General features: G+C 36.2%; 1 protein-coding gene and 1 long non-coding RNA gene across 2 annotated transcripts in view; both read left to right on the top strand.

Moving 5' to 3' along the window:
- The window catches only part of LOC115226299 (talin-2-like), a 309,906-nt gene that overhangs the window by 259,022 nt on the left and 32,397 nt on the right, over positions 1-18,487 (top strand). The window contains 5 exon segments of the mRNA XM_036515479.1: positions 1,673-1,702; positions 13,986-14,102; positions 15,432-15,617; positions 16,200-16,304; positions 17,411-17,516. Of these exon segments, the coding sequence (XP_036371372.1) occupies positions 1,673-1,702; positions 13,986-14,102; positions 15,432-15,617; positions 16,200-16,304; positions 17,411-17,516 (544 nt within the window).
- Positions 4,771-7,755, top strand: LOC118768634. The gene is made up of 2 exons (XR_005004419.1): positions 4,771-5,824; positions 7,075-7,755. It is a non-coding gene; the product is annotated as an uncharacterized LOC118768634 (long non-coding RNA).

Raw genomic sequence — 18,487 nt, 5'->3', positions numbered from 1 at the left:
GCCCACTCCAACCTACACTCTAGTTCCATGTTTTACCTTTTCTCTGCTGTTTTGGCTTTCATTCTTTGCTACTCTGTATATTTGGACTCCAAGCTTCACTTTGGGTCTCATTCCATCTGAGCTCCACTCCATCTGGACTCTAGTCCCCACCTTGAGCCTCACTCCACTCCATCTGAACTCACTCCACTCTGAGATCCACTCCGTCTGGACTCAAGGCTCCACCTTGAGTCTCACTCCATCTGAGTTCTCCGCCCTGTACTGCACTCTGCTCCAGGTTACACTCCTTTCTAGGTTACACTCCAGCCCAAAGTCACTTCACTCCAAACTACAGTCCACTTTGAGTTATACTCTGCTCTGAGTTAAACTCTCTGGACAGCATTCACTCAGGGCCATACTCCACTCCACTATATTTCCTTTGCATTCAACACTTGTTTTATTTTGACTTTTTCCGTTCAAATTTCAACTTCCATTTTGTTTTTTTTTTTTCAAATTTTTTGCCTTTTTTGTTGTTATTTTTTTTTTCAGCAGCCATCTTTTGAACACCTTCACTCCAACTCTTTCGCTCACACTCCACATTCCATCTTCACCACTCAAAACTGCCTTAAATGTTAACAACTGCCACTTGTGTATCACGTTTACCCCGTTCTGGCCTTCACATCTATCTTCCCATCCATCAGCTGTCATTCCCCCCCCACCACCACCACCACCTTACATCATTTTCAGTTTTACCCCGTACCCACTGCTCCGCTCTCTTCTTTCCCATCTGCCTTGCTTAAACCATATTCCCTTACAAAACTGTCTTTAGTATTTCCTTCTTTTTAAAAATGCCTCTACAGAGGTTTTGACTTGGCTATTTGGCCAAGCACATATAAAATACATACTTCTAGGTAGATTTGGCTGCTATTTCTACCCAGTCTAACTACCTTCTAGAGGTCTCTTTCATTGACTTATACATTCACACACACTACAGTAGGGTATGATTTGAGGGGGGTTTCACTGCTGTTTCTACCAAGTCTGCCATATAGAAGTCTCCCTTACTGGCTTACATTTGTAAGCCAATACATACACAAAACAATAAGGTATGATTTGAGGGAAATTTGGCTGCTATTTCTATCTGCTCTGGGTAGAAATCTCCCTCATTGGCTGACACATATATACATACATAAGACAGTTGAGTGTGATTAGAGGGAGATTTAGCTGCTATTTCTCTCAGCTGGCTCATACATATATACAAAGAACAGTAGGATGCGATTTTAGGGAAATTCAGCTACTGTTTCTGCAAAGTCTAGCTACCTTGTAGGGGTCTCCCTCATTGGCCCATACATACATATAAACATACATCAGACAAAAGGGTGTGGTTTGAGGGAGATTTGGCTGCTATTTCTATCATTTCCTCATCTATTCCTCTCTGTCCCATGCACCATCTCACATATCTTCTTTGGCCTTCATGTAACTTACTTCTCCCATACTGTCTTTTACATGTTTTATTGTTTTCATTCCCCCCCCCCTATGGTGCTCCATCTGGCATTCTTCACCATATTTCATGGAATCCACATCAACAATGACTTCTTTTTTTTTTTTTTTTAAATATCATATATATTTATATATATATGAATAGACATGCACTGATGATGTATAATATATATATCTGTATACACCCCTGATATTTCAGATCTCTGGCGTCGTTGCTTCTGCTGCAGAGGTCGGGTATCCTATTTCTTTTGCAATGGCATGACAAGATTGACGCTATCCAATATATAAATAAAATAAAATATATATATACATGTGTGTGCATATATATATGTGTGTGTTTGTGTCTCATATATATGTCTTTATATACGTGTATAATCATATATATGCAGACATACGTATATATATGTATGTGTATATATGTATATATAAACTCATAAAGCAGTGCCAGTTATTATTATTATTATTACTACTACTACTACTACTACTCTTACTACTACTACCACTACTACTTCTACTACTCCTCATTGGACATCATTAGCTTCAGCATCATTCATTTCTTTTTTTTCTTCTCTCTTTTCCTCTCACTACTGTTGCTGGTGAAAACTGCTTCAATGCTCCCTTACCCTCCCCCCTTTTACACACACACGGGGTTTGTTTCCTCTGCTCCTTCTCTTCTACCCTGAAATAGCAGTTTGACTGAGTCTAGGACATTTACCCCCACCCCATGGACAATTATGATGATTTAAAACTTCTTAATATATTAGAGATGGGGGTAATTGTCCTGATGTGGTTTGACCGGAAGCCCTGCTGTCCCTAGCATATTATTTGGGTATACATACACACAGAAACCCTGTGGCCCAACTAGAAACAGAGTCCCCTTGCAGTATGATGACTTGAACCAGCAAAGTGTGTTTAGCACGATTAAATCAAGTACACGTATGCACACACATACACACACACACACATGCACTGGGTTACAAAGTGTGCAAGGAGAAATATATATACACTGTACAAGAAGTAGAGTGTGTATAATTTAATTTGTTCAGCTGAACCTAAACTAGTCGAACCTTGCAGTTTCCACAAGCATTGCACCTAAAGTTTCGTCAGTCAGCCAACCATTTGGGGATTTGATTAGAAAATTGCATGTTTTCTAACGAAAGCTCAAATGACCAACAGAGGAAACAGGCAAAGCAGTGTTTATGGAATCTTCTAGTTAAAGCATGTTTGATTTCAGCCACACACAGAATATTTTAGATACAAAACTAGATTTATTCATCTGAGTTTTAAATTTTTATCTTAAATAAAATATGCAAATAATTAGCTAAAGCAAAGAGTTTAAGATACATTAATTAAAACTCAAAGTGCTGATTAAAGTTTTGCTCTGTAGCTCGTCACGACATAAAACTTTAATCAGTACCCAACCTCTTTCACTTGAAACCGTATATAGTTTCACAAAATGAATGCTATATATATGTGTGTGTGTGTGTATATATCTACATACACACACACATTGCAATGTATAGATTATTTCTTTATACAATGCAAGTATTTTACAAATAGCCACTACTACCATGCTGCACTGTCTGTGCACAAATATCTTCAGAAGTTAAATGCTTATCTCTGAAGATGTTGGTGCATACACAGTGAAGCAGGAAGCTGTTTGTAAGATTTGTATCCATGCTCTCTCTCTCTCTCTCTCTCTCTATATATATATATATATATATATATATATATATATAAAGAGAGATAGAGGATTAGTTTACTGTTAAGATAAGATCAACAAAGAAGTATTTTGTCTAGTGAGAGGTAAATATTTCATTTACATAATACAAGGATATGAGCTGCTAGTAGTGTCTTGCTATGAAGACACCAGTCCTAGCAGGTTTTTATAACATGCTTTGTCTCCAAGCAATCTTCAGGCTCTGAGACTATGTGCTCAGAGCCTGAAGATTGCTTGGAGACATTATGTATGTTAGAGAAATCTGCCTGGACCAGCATCTTGCATGAAACTGTTGGTAGCTCCTATCTTTATATTATGGACAGTAAATGATATCTACATATATATATATATATATATATATATATATTATGAGTATGTGGGTGCATGTGTGCTAATCTTGGTTAAATGATCCAGAAGTCAATACTTCACTGAGAAACACTGATTCGGGCCTTGCTCATAACTACTGCATTCAGGGATATCTGCAGTGGGTAACATTGTTAACCCCTGAAGATGCTGTGAATCTGCGATTCCTTCTCTCCCGCCCACCCCCCTGCAGCTGTAGATTCAATGAAACTGTCTGAAGGGTAGATACATCGTTAAAATCCCAATCAGAGCGACAGACCCACCCCAGTCCTCTTCGTGTACCCTCAACACTTGGGAAACAAAGAAAGGAAACAACTGTCACGTTCCCACAGGCGCTGGGCCTAGTGGCAGGGTGCAGGGATCTAATTAAGCTACCGCTACCACCCACAACGACCACCACCACCATCACCACCACTACTACTACCACTACTACTAACCAGCAACAGTAATGGACGAGATACCATCATTAGTTGTCATGGCATCGTCGGCATTTTTTTTTGGCTTTTTTCTTAGTTTTTGCTTTTCTTTGTTTCTATAATTTTTATTTTATTTTGTAATTTTATTTTTTTTCTGTATGTACAAAATTGTCTTTTGATACTACTATTACTACTACTCCTACTACTAGTTATTGCTGTTGCTATTACAACCACCCTCATTTCTGTTATTATTATTATTATGGCGGTGAGCTGGCAGAGTTGTTAGCATGCTGGACAAGAGACTTAGCGGTATTTCAGTCATTGCTGCGTTCTGAGTTCAAATTCCGCCAAGGTCAACTCTGCCTTTCATCCCTTCAGGGATGATAAAATAAGTGTTAGTGAAATTCTGGGGTCAATGCAATTGACGAGTCTCCTCCCCCAAAATTTCCTGCCTTGAACCTATAATAGAAAGGATTATTATTGTTGTTGTTATTATTATTATTATTATTATTATTCGAGGCAGCAAGCTGCTGGGCAAAATGCTTAGTGGTATTTCGTCTGTCTTTACGTTCTGAGTTCAAATTCCACCAAGGTCGACTTTGCCTTTCATACTTTCAGGGTCGATAAATTAAGTACCAGTTGCATACTGGGGTCGATCTAATCGACTGGGCCCCTCCCCCAAACATTTTGGGCCTTGTGCCCAGAGTAAAAAAGATTATTGTTATTAAGGCTGCGAGCTGGCAGAATCGTTAGCACGCTGGACGAAATGCTTTGCAGTATTTTGCCCATTGATAGGTTCTGAGTTCAAGTTCTGCTGGGGTTGACTTTGCCTTTCATCCTTTCGGGGTCGATAAATTAAGCACCAGTGAAACGCTGGGGTCGATGTAATCAACTAGCACCCACCCCACTCACAAAATGTCAGCCCTTGTGCCTTTATGAGAAAGGAATATTCTCAAAGGGGTCAGATGGCAGAACCATTAGCACCCCGGACAAAATGTCTAACGGCATTCCTTGTGGCTCTGAGTTCAAATCCTCCCGAGGCAAACTTTACCGCTTTATCCTTCCAGCAGTCAGTAACCCAGAATACCAGTCATATACTGTGGCACGATAAGTGATTGTTCTCGACTACACCCACAATTGGTGGGAGGGGGTGGAGGGTTTTTGTGCTTCTCCCAAATTCCTATCATTGTAGTGTTGCAGTTTTGCTTTTTGTTTTTTTTTTTTAGTTTTTTTAATTCCCGCTCCCACCATACATGCCCTCCCTGTCTCCCCCACCCCCCCACACTCACACCCTGTTCCCCCTACGTTGGTTTGTTGAATCTAATTGCATCGTTATATCTTTTGCCTAATTAGTAGTTTTAATTTGTTGTTGTTGTTGCTGCTGCTGCCGTTCTCTGCATACAATGTTGCACTGTTGATGTAACACACACACACACACACACACACACTTACAGACCTACCTGTGCGTGTTTTATCATCTTCAGGTGTGATAACAGTTGTTGTTTTATCTATTTTTGTATGTTTTGTTCAGGTGTTTTTTTCCTTCCTTCCTTTGTGTTATTGTTCTGATTTTTTTGGTTTTTTTAAGTTTCCATTGTTTTTTAACCAAGGACAGGGCTGGGGGTGTGTGGGGAGGGAGGGAGGGAGGCTGCGAGTTGTTTTCCATTCTCACACCACCACCACCACCATCCAACGTACACACACACACACACACACACGCCTTTATATATTTACTCCCTTTCAACATTGCTCTAAACACACACATCTGCATGTATGTATGTGTGTATGTATATATATATATATATATATATATATATATATATATATATAATATATATATATATATATATATGTATATATATATACATATATATATATACATATATATATATGTATATATATATATACATATATATATACATATATATATATATATATATATATATGTATGTGTATGATTGTTTGAAGAGGTGTGCAGATTTTATTTCTATAAAGGAAAAGGAAGTAGTCAGAATTTTGGATAATTCTTTAACGCTTTTTCTTGTTTCAGGTTATCACCATTTCTTATGATTCTTGGAAACAAAATGAAAGCACTAAATAAATTATTGAAACTTCTGGCTACTTCCTTGTCCTATATATATATACATGTGTATATATGTGTGGTGTGTGTATATATGTATGTATATATATATATATACATATATATGTGTGTGTGTGTATATATATATACACACACATGCTTTTGGTGCAAATGGTTTTGTTATACATTGCCGTATCTTACAATCCTGTAAATAATAATAATGGTATTTTTTATATAAGCTTTAAGGTTATATCGATCACCATGCAATGACTTAGTAAAATAGTCTAATAACGGGGCATATAAGCCCTCGAAAGGAAAAGAAGGCTTTCCTATCCACGTGAGATATGAACCCATATCTCTTTAACGTGACTGGGAAAACCTTTTTTTTGTCGAGGGCTTCTATGCCCCTTTATTAGACTATTTTCCTTAGTCACTGCACGGTGACCACCATAAGCTTTAAGCTTATATCAAAATACCATTTTATATAAACACATACATACATGTTTTAGTTTACTGACAAGAAGAAGTACTCAATACTGAATTAGAGTAAATATTTATTGTGGCTCTGAGATTACTCCCTTCTCATTGATTCACAGGATTTTGCTCCTCTGGCCAGTTGCATAACTAGTTTCTGAATATTTGTAACTAAGATAAATAGAATAAAATTACTAAGACGAGACGCTTTGGCAATCACTAAAATGGATAATGGTAAATAGAGAAAAGTATATTTAATACATTGTGAAGGTGCAGGGTCTAGGGGTGGGGCTGTTGCCTTCGTGATTGCTAGGTTGTGGGTTTGATTCCCAGATCAAGTGGCATATTGTGTTTTGGTGCAAAACACCTTATTTCATGTTGCCTCAGTCCACTTGGCTGTAAATGAGTAACCTGATGACAGAGTAGCCGTCTGATCAGGGGGGAAATTTTGGCCTGCTCGCTTAGCTTAGCAAGATGGCATCTTTCGAAAGTGCATTGTGACCAGCAGGGTATATAACAACATCCAATTGTCTGGTCGATCATGTGAGATATATATATACACACACACATTTGACACAGGCTCCCTCTGGTGTTTACAAATTCTTATAATATTGTCAATTTATTTGGAGCTGGTGATTCCCTCCCGACAACAAACATACTCTATTCTCTGTATTGAGTACTCTTTTTCTTTGTACTTCCAAACATGCACACACACACACAAACTATAAATATATTCTACATAATTTCCAATGTTTTCAGGGGCCAATTCTTGTATTTATAGACTTATTGTGAACAGTAGTTTGTGTTGGATTTTTATTAGTTTTTTTTTTTTCTTTTTCTTCAAAAGGTTGTATGTAAATTTATTGCTGAATAGTTAACCACCCTCTTTTGAATTGAACCCTTCCCAAGTGTGCTGGATTATTACATCCCATATATGCTGAGTCACGTCCCCTATCCGATTTATTAAAATGAATCCCCTTTACAAGATGTCCTGGTTCAATCCCCCTTACAATATGTCCTGGTTCAATCCCCCTTATAAGATGTACTGGTTCAATCCACCCTCCCTACAAATGGCTCTGAACCAACCTTCCTCTCTGCAGTTCTCTTTACCTTAAAGATATAAAGATACTTCTCATTTTATTCTCCACTTTATTCTAAAACATAATCCGTCTATACCTATTATATATTGTCCCTCAGAAGTTGTAGGGCAAAAGTTTATTTTCTTGTTGTGGGGTAAAGGAAAAATATTTTTTTAAAAATCAACGACAAAAAAATAATCTGTTTCACACATCAACAGGACAACATGCTTGGCTTCTTTAAGTTTTGGCTTCAATATTTCTAGAGCATGCATGCATACACACACACACACACATATATGCATATATAGGTATGTGTATATATATATATATGTAGATAGATTGAAGAGACACTTTGAAATTATGATTGAGAATCCCAAAAGTAGATTATTTTTCTGAGTGCTATTTTTACTTTGTTTCTAAACACAGGTGGTTATATATATATATAAAAATATGAGGAATATTATTCCAAACTTACAGGGAAAAATTCAATTTAGAAATATTAAATCAAATTTCACAAAATATAATATATATATATATATATATATATATATATATATATATTATATATATATATTTTAAAAACCCACCTTTATCTATTCAATAATGAAAAATTAAATTATACCATTTAGAAAAATTACATCTTATAGAAAGATTAAATATAAGATAAAACATATAACGATGATTAAGTAATGTGCAAAATAATAAATAGAACGTATATATTGGTATATATATATATATGTATATATATAGTATAGGTTCTGATTGTTTAAAAATATTAGTCACACAGACATACACACATTGTGTAATTTTTCACATGGAGTCATTTACATGCAATGGCGTTAGAAATGGAATGTTGCTCAAAGAATTGTAACTAATAAGAAACTGAATTCCTTCTTTGTCTTCTTGTATATATATATATATATATATATATATATATATATATGATATATATATATGATATATATATATATATATATATATATATATATAATGTGTGTGTGTGTGTGTGTAGTGAGGGGTTTTTTTATTGTGTTTGTGATGCATTTAATGGATTTTATAAGCATTTTTTATGCAATAATTTTGGACGTTTCTGCTGTACGAAGGAGAACCAAACTTTCCCAAGATTCTTCTCCCAACTTATTCAGTTGTGTGTCATTTGTTGATCCCTTCTTCCCCACCAACTCGAAATCTGTAATATCTCCATTCTGTGTCTTGTTGGCTCCTTAATTTCTTCATATATATATATTTGCATTTTCTTACATGTATTATGGCTTTGTACATTAAACACATACATATATATACATGTGTGTATAATATATATATACACACACATATATATAATATATGATGTGTGTATATATATATATATATATATATATGATACGTATATATTTATATATAATATATATATGTGTTTGTGTATTGATTCTGCCTTGGCTTTATTGTTTCTGTATATATATGTATTTAACCACGTTGACCCTTACTACTGACAAAATAATGGAGGTACCTACCCCCTTGGCCATGTCCCATCCTTCCCAGTTGCATGGTATCTAATGTAACCAAACAATAATTTCAGAAGAATCCCCCCCTCACATCCCACTCCTGTCTCCTTGTTTTCATTTCCACATTGCCTTTGCCAATATTTTGAACTCCCCTTTCAACCAACCATTTACTCCTCCCTGACACAAAACCCTTTTTTTTTTATCGAACCTATAACTGTACTTAGGTTTGTCAGGATATTTCTCCTTTGATATTTTACCTTTGTTTTGATTTATCTCCGTCCATAATCCTCATATACAGCAGGTTTGTGAAATTATTCCCCACATTGACAGTGGTGGCTCTTTGTTTAAATAAAACAAGGCATCACCAGTGAAATTAATTCCTTCAAAGCTAAAGCCATACTATGTACAGGTTCTATTCTATTCCAACCTATGAAGTCCTTCTAGTTGACTAACTGATTGTGCCAAAAAAAAAAATAAGAGAAGAGAAGAAAACAGGAAAAACTCTTCTTAGTGGAGGCAGAATGAGACAATCTCAGCTTTGAATGAAAGAATAAATTTTTACTACAATGCATTGAGTGCATTTGTACATAGATATATAACATATAGGTATACATATGTGTGTAATTGGAGGTGACAGGTTCAAAGGGACATTGTTAGACCCCTTGGAATAGAGAACTCAAAGCAAGAAGTCAGTCGTCAACATATCTAATCTATAACTTTGAGTCTGACAAAATATATTTTGTTTCACCTGAGGGCTTTATCAGAGATGCACACATATGTATGTATATATATATATATATCTTCTTCATTAGAAGAACTTGATAAATGTTTTTTCACCTTATATTTTACCATTTTTCCATATTATCAATTCTTTTCCTTTTTGTTTGTTTAATTCGGAATGCTGCACGTGTTTATTTTATTTTATTTTTTGGAGGTGAGGGGGACAAATGATCCTGCCCCCAACCCTTACTTCCTTTCCTGGCTGGTCTTTGACTAAATTAGGTTTGCATTTATCTGTTTTGTTAATTTAGTTTGATCAATTTAACCCTGCATCATTTAGGACGCACTCACATAACAAAAAACTATACATATGTATATATATATATATGTGTATATATATATGTATATATATGTATATATATATATGTATATATATATATTATATATATATATATATATATATGTATGTATATGTATGTATATGTCTATATAGTGTGAGAATGATATTAGTAATAATAATAATAATAATAATTTTCGTCCTTCTCATGATCATCGAATCTCTTGACTGCTGTTTCTGTATGCGTGCCTGTCTTGTGACATTGTACACAACTGAACATGTCATGTCATGTCGGAGAGATAAACCACCAGGGAGAGCAAAATTGTGCTGGATCTCTTTCCTCTCTCTCTCTCTCTGTTTCTCTCTTTCTTAATCTGTCCTTTGTGTATATTTTGGACGGAAAATCCTCCACTTCGACAAAAACCAATTAGGAATCAAAAAAAAAAAGACAGATTATTTTTATGAAAACGAAGAAGAAAAATATGTCAAAGAAAGTATATTGGAAAAATTTATAGAAAAAAAAAATGTTTGTAAAAACAAAATCCCAAAAAAAACATACAAGTATAAAAGACAGGAGCGACCACTGTGAAGAATCACTGAAGAATGAAACGAACGAAGGAAAACGAAGGAGATCGTTATGTTGATGATTAACAATCACAGTGTCATTGGTAAATGGTGAGTGAATTCGATGTTTGCAGGTCACGGTTTCAATTCTTAGACACAAACAAACACAACTTTCCAATCCATGTTGTTCTTGTCCATTTCCCCTCTTTTTTTTTTTTACCCTACCCTGGGGCTTTCTTACTCTCCACACACCTTAGAAGCAGGTCATAAAGTAGGTAATGTCATGAGGGGAGAAATTTAGAGTCAATCGGGTTGTGAGGTAGGCATGAAGTTATTATTTGATTAACAAATGATAAATTTAGTAAAAAGACAAAGGCAGGGAAGATAATTCTGGATTTAAAGCTAATTAAAATCTTTTTTTAAATAATTAGGACACCTTACTGGCACCTGTGCCAGTGGCACGTGTAAAAAGATTTGAGCGAGGTCATTGCCAGTATCGCCTGACTGGCAGTGGCACGTAAAAAGTACCCACTACACTCTCGGAGTGGTTGGTGTTAGGAAGGGCATCCAGCTGTAGAAACTCTGCCAGATCAGATCGGAGCCTGGGGCAGCCTTCTGGCTCGTTGGTCCTCAGTCAAAATCGTCCAACCCATGCTAGCATGGAAAGCAGACGTTAAACGATGATGATGATGATGATCTCATTCCAAACTCCCTACCTAGACATAAGCTTCATAAACTACAAAATATAAATATCCACACTGCCACACCTGAGACGTACCTGTTACAACCCTTTATCTTGATTTCAAGGTACCTGAAGGTATTTAGAAATGCCCAAACCTATTTCTGCAAATGTGCTAAGCACTGATGCTGATCAATATGCGTAGAATCGAGGTAAATGCAGGAAAAATAGGGAGAGGGGTCAGTGGATCACCATTTAAGTGGCCCTTCAGAAATTTAAACTCCTTGCAGTACTCCCTGGGAGTTGATGGTATGAAATTCGTTGCCATTGTTCCGATTTGGTCACCAATGCCATGTGTTTAGTTTAAATGCAGTAAAAATAGTGGGGAGTCAGTGAAGCCCTAATTAGGTGGTATTTAAAAGAATAAACCCCCTTAGGACATTCCCTGCGTTTAGGGGACTTGCTGGTTTGAGTTTCATTGTCCTTGCACCAACCATCTAGGAGGAGTTAACGAACATACAAACATAACGGACAGAGAAACGTCACTCAAATTTATAATAGGATAAGGGGGGGGGCAATCTGTCTTCAGGGGAGCTAACTCTTTGCATTCTGTTCTGATTGTATTTTGCTCCTTGTTTGGTCTTTTAATCTATTTGTCAGATTTTCTTTTAATTGAGATAAAGTTAATTATTCTTACATTAATTGAGTTAATTTTATTAATTTAACATATTTAATTAACGTTAGTAACCAGCCTGTAATCTGTCGTATGGATGTGTGTATGTTGGTGCTTACACACGCTGACATGCACACGTGCATACATAACTTTTAAACGGTTTTTTTTTTCTTTCCATAAAAACTTGGCACTTTTATATCAGACACTTCGTTTCTGTATGAACGTGTGCACAATGAGTATATATATATCTCTTTCTCTCTTTATGTATATACTAGCAGTATCACCCGGCGTTGCTCGGGTTTGTTTCGACCCTTTAGAATTGGAATTCTTGAAAAGTAAAAATTCTGCATTATGTAGCTTGTTATTCTCTTTAAGTGAACATTTTTCTGGTTGAAATACACCGAAAAATGGCAACACAGCAGTAAAAACATCGTAAAAAATAGGGATTTTTCATAGAAAAAAAACACCTTTTTGATGTAAATAATTTTTGGTGTTAACATGGTCTGATTTGAAATTTTTCTTCTACGGAAGGAAGAGCAAGCCTTCTTCTATCATACTCTCAATTTTGGTCAACTTGCACTGCAGGGTCTTGGAGGAGATAGTGTTAGTTGAAGGCTACCAAACCCGCCACACACAGACAACTTCAGCTTTATATAGAGAGAGAGATATTTATCGGTGTGTGTGTATGTAAATGTGCACATAAATGTTTGTGTGTATATCTACACATATATACGTATGTATACACACATCCACATCTATTTTGTATTTGTATACATGTATGTGTAACTAGATATGTATATTTAGGTGTGTGTGTGCTTGAGTTTTTAAAGCTTAGAGTAATTATATGTTGTTACATAGATTGGTTCAATTAAAAACAGCTCTGTGTGTGTGTGTGAATGAATGACAAGAGGGTTGATGTAATCAATTGCATTGGCTTACAGCTGTTTCAGCTGTAGGACACATTGCTCTCAGAGCTGAGTGTTTGTGCCTTAGCAAAATCATAATCCGTCTAAGCACACGAATGCACACAGATGTTGTAATTATTCATAAAATTCTTCCATGACTGTGTTTGTAACAACAACAAAACAAAAACACTGTCTATGTGATTCAATTAAGCTTAGAAGAAATAGATAATTTACAGGAATTTAATGAAAGAAACCACTTATTTTGTTTTGTAATTCGATTACTCCACCAGGGTATGAATCATAATTTCACAAACACTCTCCAATATAATTTTAATTGGATATTTTATTACAGATCTAATTGTTAAAAAAAAAAAATAGACATTTCCATAAACTAGACAACTAGTTTACGATGATTACCCTCGGCTCTCCATTGTAATAGTTTTTTTGCTAAATATTTTAATTCTTGGCACCTTTAAACTTTACCCATGACCCCCACCCACCCAGTCTCCTACCAATTACTATTTTTTCTTGTCATTCTCTCTCTCTCTTCCTGTATTCTGTTTGTTTTCTCCCACCATATTTGTATATCTCTCTATGTATTTTTATCTGCTTGTTTTTCCCTATTTTTGTTTATCTCTTTTTATGTGTGTGTGTCTATAACTCTCTCTCCCTCTCTGTCACATCCACCTATCTTTTGTAGCAGCCTATATATATATATGTGTGTGTATATATATGTTTGTAGATATATATATCTGTATGCCTCTACCTTATTTATATCTATATCTTTGTCTTTTATATCTATACATGTCTGTGTGTCCATCTGTATGACTCTCTCTCTCTAAAATATAGATATTTATAGTCGATCTTCCTGTCTCCTTAGCTAGTTCTCTAAATGCTTGTTTCTACATCACATTTCCACAACACCTCTCTCTCTCTCTCTCTCTCTCTCATCCTTCAGCCTCTGCATCTCTGCTGATCTCTCCTCCTCTTCTTCTTACAGACAATGGTAACCAATGTCACTTCTCTCCTTAAAACGGTGAAAGCCGTTGAAGACAAGACGCAAAGAGGTACAAGAGCTCTAGAGTCAACCATTGAAGCTATTAGCCAGGAACTCCGAGTACGTATCATCATCATTATTATTATTTTTATTATTATCATTTTTATTATTATCATCATCATTATTATTATTATCATTTTTATTACTATCATTATTATTATCATTATCATTATTATTATCATTATCATTATTATTATTATTATTTTTATTATTATCATTTTTATTATCATTTTTATTATTATCATTTTTATTACTATCATTATCATTATTATCATTATTATTATTATTATCATTATTATTATCATTATTATTATCATTATTATTATTATTATTATTTTTATTATTATCATTATTATTATTATTATCATTATTATTATTATTATCATTATTATTTTTATTATCATTTTTATCATTATTATTATTATTATTTTTATTTTTATTATCATTTTTATCATTATTATTATTATTATCATTATTATTATTATTATTATCATTATCATTATTATTATTATTATCATTTTTATTTTTATTATCATTTTTATCATTATTATCATTATCATTATTATTATTATTTAAGACGTCGCACAGTATCCAATATCGTGAGGTTGTTGATTGAAGATATTGTGTCTACTGGGGGTTTGCACTGTTTGTCAAGTCACAACAAGGACCTCAGACAGACACTACTTTATGCAATATGTGTGCAGTTCCAAGTAATGCCAACTTTTGCAATACATCTAGATTGTAGGGTATTTCTAAGGTTTTCAGATTGGGAGGTATTGAACCCAATGCTTGGTTGACAATAGGGATAATGATGAAGTACTAGGGGTTGATTCGACTAAAAATTCTTCGGGGCAGTGCCCCCACCCCACCCCACCATGGCCACAGTTTAAGTAAAAGACAAGACATCATACATTTCAGTGTATAGAACGACTGGAATATTTCTTTTGTGCTGAGCGGGCAGGAATGTTAGCACGCCGGGCGAAATGCGTAGCCGTATTTCGTCTGCCGCTACGTTCTGAGTTCAAATTCCACCGAGGTCAACTTTGTCATCCATCCTTTGGGGGTCGATTAAATAAGTACCAGTTGTGTACTGGGGTCGATGTAATTGACTTAATCCGTTTGTCTGTCCTTGTTCGTCCTCTCTATGTGGGTAGTAAAGAAATAAGTATTTTGTCTGCTGTTATGTTCTAAGTTCAAATTACACTGAGGTCAACTTTGCCTTGCATCCTTTCATGGTTGATAAATCAAGTACCAGTTATACACTGGGGTCGATGTAATTGACTTAATCCTTTTGTCTGTCCTTGTTTAGCCCCTTGTGGGGCAGTAAAGAAATAAATATTTCTTCAGCATCATCGCATCTCAACTCTCTTTTGCTTTTCTCTTCTCCAGGTGTATCAGTCCCCAACTCCGCCTGACCAGAAAGCTTCAGCCGAAGATCTGATACAGTACACAAAGCCTATCACCACGGCAACGACCAAAGCTGTTGCCGCCGGAAACTCAGGGAACCAGGATGATGTTATAGTGGCAGCCAACATTGGACGCAGGGCCATCTTTGATCTTCTCAATGTTTGCAAAGTAAGGATGCTAATTCTTGTTGTCATGGAAACCGGCATCCAATGTCACTTGGTTCACCGGGCAGAATATAAAAGAAGTTGAATTTAACCCTTTTCATGCCAATCCACTGGAGACCACCATTGCTGGCTTTCTGATAACAAACTTCCTTCTTTTAATGTAATCTAAATTAAAACCAGATTAATAATAATTTAATTAAATTCTTTATTATTTCCAAAATGAATTGAAACAAACGCAGTGGATTTCAACACAAATAGGGTAACAAAAGGTTTTGGGTTTAGCCCTTTAGATACCAATCCACCTGAGACCATCACTCCTGGTTCTGGGATACAAACTTCCTGTTTTAAAGTGATCAAAATTAAAATCTTCCATCAAAATTTCACACCAATTTCTGTTCCGAGACTAAGAATTTTACTAAATTCTTCAAAAACAGTTTATTTCAATACATGTATGGTAACAAAAGGGTTAAAGTGATCCTAACTCTCGGATCTTATTTGAAAGTTCTTTTGCTCTGAAACCCTGTTCTGAACCATTGACCATTATGTTTCCTCTTCTGCCTCACACTCTGTATCTTCTCTCTTCTAGGCTGCTTCCTTTACCGGAGAGACAGCAGATATCCGACAGAAGACTCAAATGGCTGGTTGTTCTTGTGCTATGGCATACAAAGAAGTCCTTGAGCATGTTAGCTACGTAAGTATTTCATCACACATTTGACCCCTTTTATTAAATATCCGACCCCTATAACCATGGAAAAGTGGATGTTAAAACAAAGATGATGATAGCCAGTTAAAAGGTTTGCATCCAAGCCAAATCTGTACCAAATGTTTCTTGGCATGGGTTGGACAATTTGAGCAGAACTGGCAAGGCCAGAAAAATGCGCCAAACTCTGTTCTCTGTTTTGGTCTGGTTTCTACAGCTGGATGTCTTTCCTAATGCCATCCACTTTACAGAGTGTACTGGGTGCTTTTTTACTTGGTCACCATCACGAGGGCTTTTTACATGGTGCCAGCACACTTTGTGACATCAGCACCTGTGAGTTCTTACAACAGACATTATCATTTAAATGTCCGCCTTCCATGCTGGCGTGGTTTGGATAGTCTGATAGGAACTGGCCTGGCAGGAGCCTACACCAGACTTCTGTGTCTGTTTTGGCATAGTTTTTACAGCTGGATGCCCTTCTTAGTGCCAACCACCCAGCAGGGTGGACACACACATATCCTCATCATCATGATCGTTTAACGTCCATTTTCCATGCTAGCATGGGTTGGACGGTTCGACCGGGGTCTGAGAAGCTAGGAGGCTGCACCAAGCTCCAGTCTGATCTGGTAGTGTTTCTACAGCTGGATGCCCTTCCTAATGCCAACCACTCTGTGAGTGTAGTGGGTGCTTTTTGCATGCCACCAGCACAGGGGCTAGAGGAGGCTGGCAATGGCCATGATCGGTTGGTGCTTTTTACGTGGCACCAGCACAGATGCCAGTCAAGGTGGCACTGGCATCGGTCACATTCTGATGGTGCTTTTTACGTGCCACCAGCACAGGGATCACAACTACAATTTCCATTGATTCTGATGTTGATGTACTTGACTCAATAGGTCTCCTCAAGCACAGGGTCAAAACGGTGTTTCTTTACTTGCCACCTGCACAAGAGTCAGTCCAGCGGCACTGGCAACGGCCGGGTGCCAGTCATAGGATTTGGTTCAATTTCACTTGCCCCAAAATACACAACATTTGTTTTTTTAATTATATTTTTAATTAACTTTTATTTTTTTGTTTCTTTTTGCCCTTCTTCGTTACAGGCTCTACAGAAGCCCTCAGCTGAATCGAAACAAAACATGGTGAGCGTGTCAAGAAATGTGGCCACGTCCGTCGCAGAAATTGTGCAGTGTGCGGAAGCTATCAAAGGTGATACAGCACTTCATTCTTTTTTCTGTGTGTTCCGGGTATATGGGGTGGGTCAGGGTGGAGGAATTGTTATGCACTTGGGGTATCAACACAGCATATGTGCATACAGACAGACTGGATAGCTTTTACTCAAGCATACATGCATACATATTTGCCTATGTATATATATATATATATATATATATATATATATATATATATATATACACACACACACACATGTATACGTACATGTATATATATATATATATATATATAATATATATATATATATATATATACACACACACACACATGTATACGTACATGCATATATATATATATATACATGCATACATACATACATACACATATATGCATACATACACATATGTATACATACATACACACACACGTATACATACACACACACGTATACATACACACACACACATGTATACATACATACACACGTATACATACATACACACATGTATACATAATACATGCACACATATGTATACATACACATGTGCACGCATTCGGACACACACATATGCAGTAGAATTAGGATATTTCACATAATAATCTTCATTCGAACTCTCTCAGAAGAATGGTCAGGATACAGGATTCTCTCAGTGGTAGAAGTCTGGGGACATTCACTGTAACAGCATCGACCAATTGTTAGTGATTCTCCATTCCTGGCAGGTGACGCTTTTGCACCACCATTCAGGCAAAAGCCCTCCAGCCCAGGGATCTGTTCAGGATGGTCATCACTGGGGTTTTTTTGCAAGGTCAGAGTGCAAATCTTAACTCAACTCTCTTCTCATTGCTGTTTACAACATGCAAAAGAAACGTTGGGTCTATTCTTTGACGTGCCGGTCCCCAACACAGCACCAGAGCAAAGTCAAATTAAGGGTTTTGCCCAAGAACATAACACTTCACTCGCTCCAAGGATCAAAACCACAATCTTATGATCCTGTGTAGAACTG

Source organism: Octopus sinensis, linkage group LG30 (genome assembly GCF_006345805.1).
Source record: "Octopus sinensis linkage group LG30, ASM634580v1, whole genome shotgun sequence".
NCBI classification, from domain to species: domain Eukaryota; kingdom Metazoa; phylum Mollusca; class Cephalopoda; order Octopoda; family Octopodidae; genus Octopus; species Octopus sinensis.
Note: the sequence above shows the minus strand (reverse complement) of the source record. Positions and strands in the feature narration are given on the sequence as shown.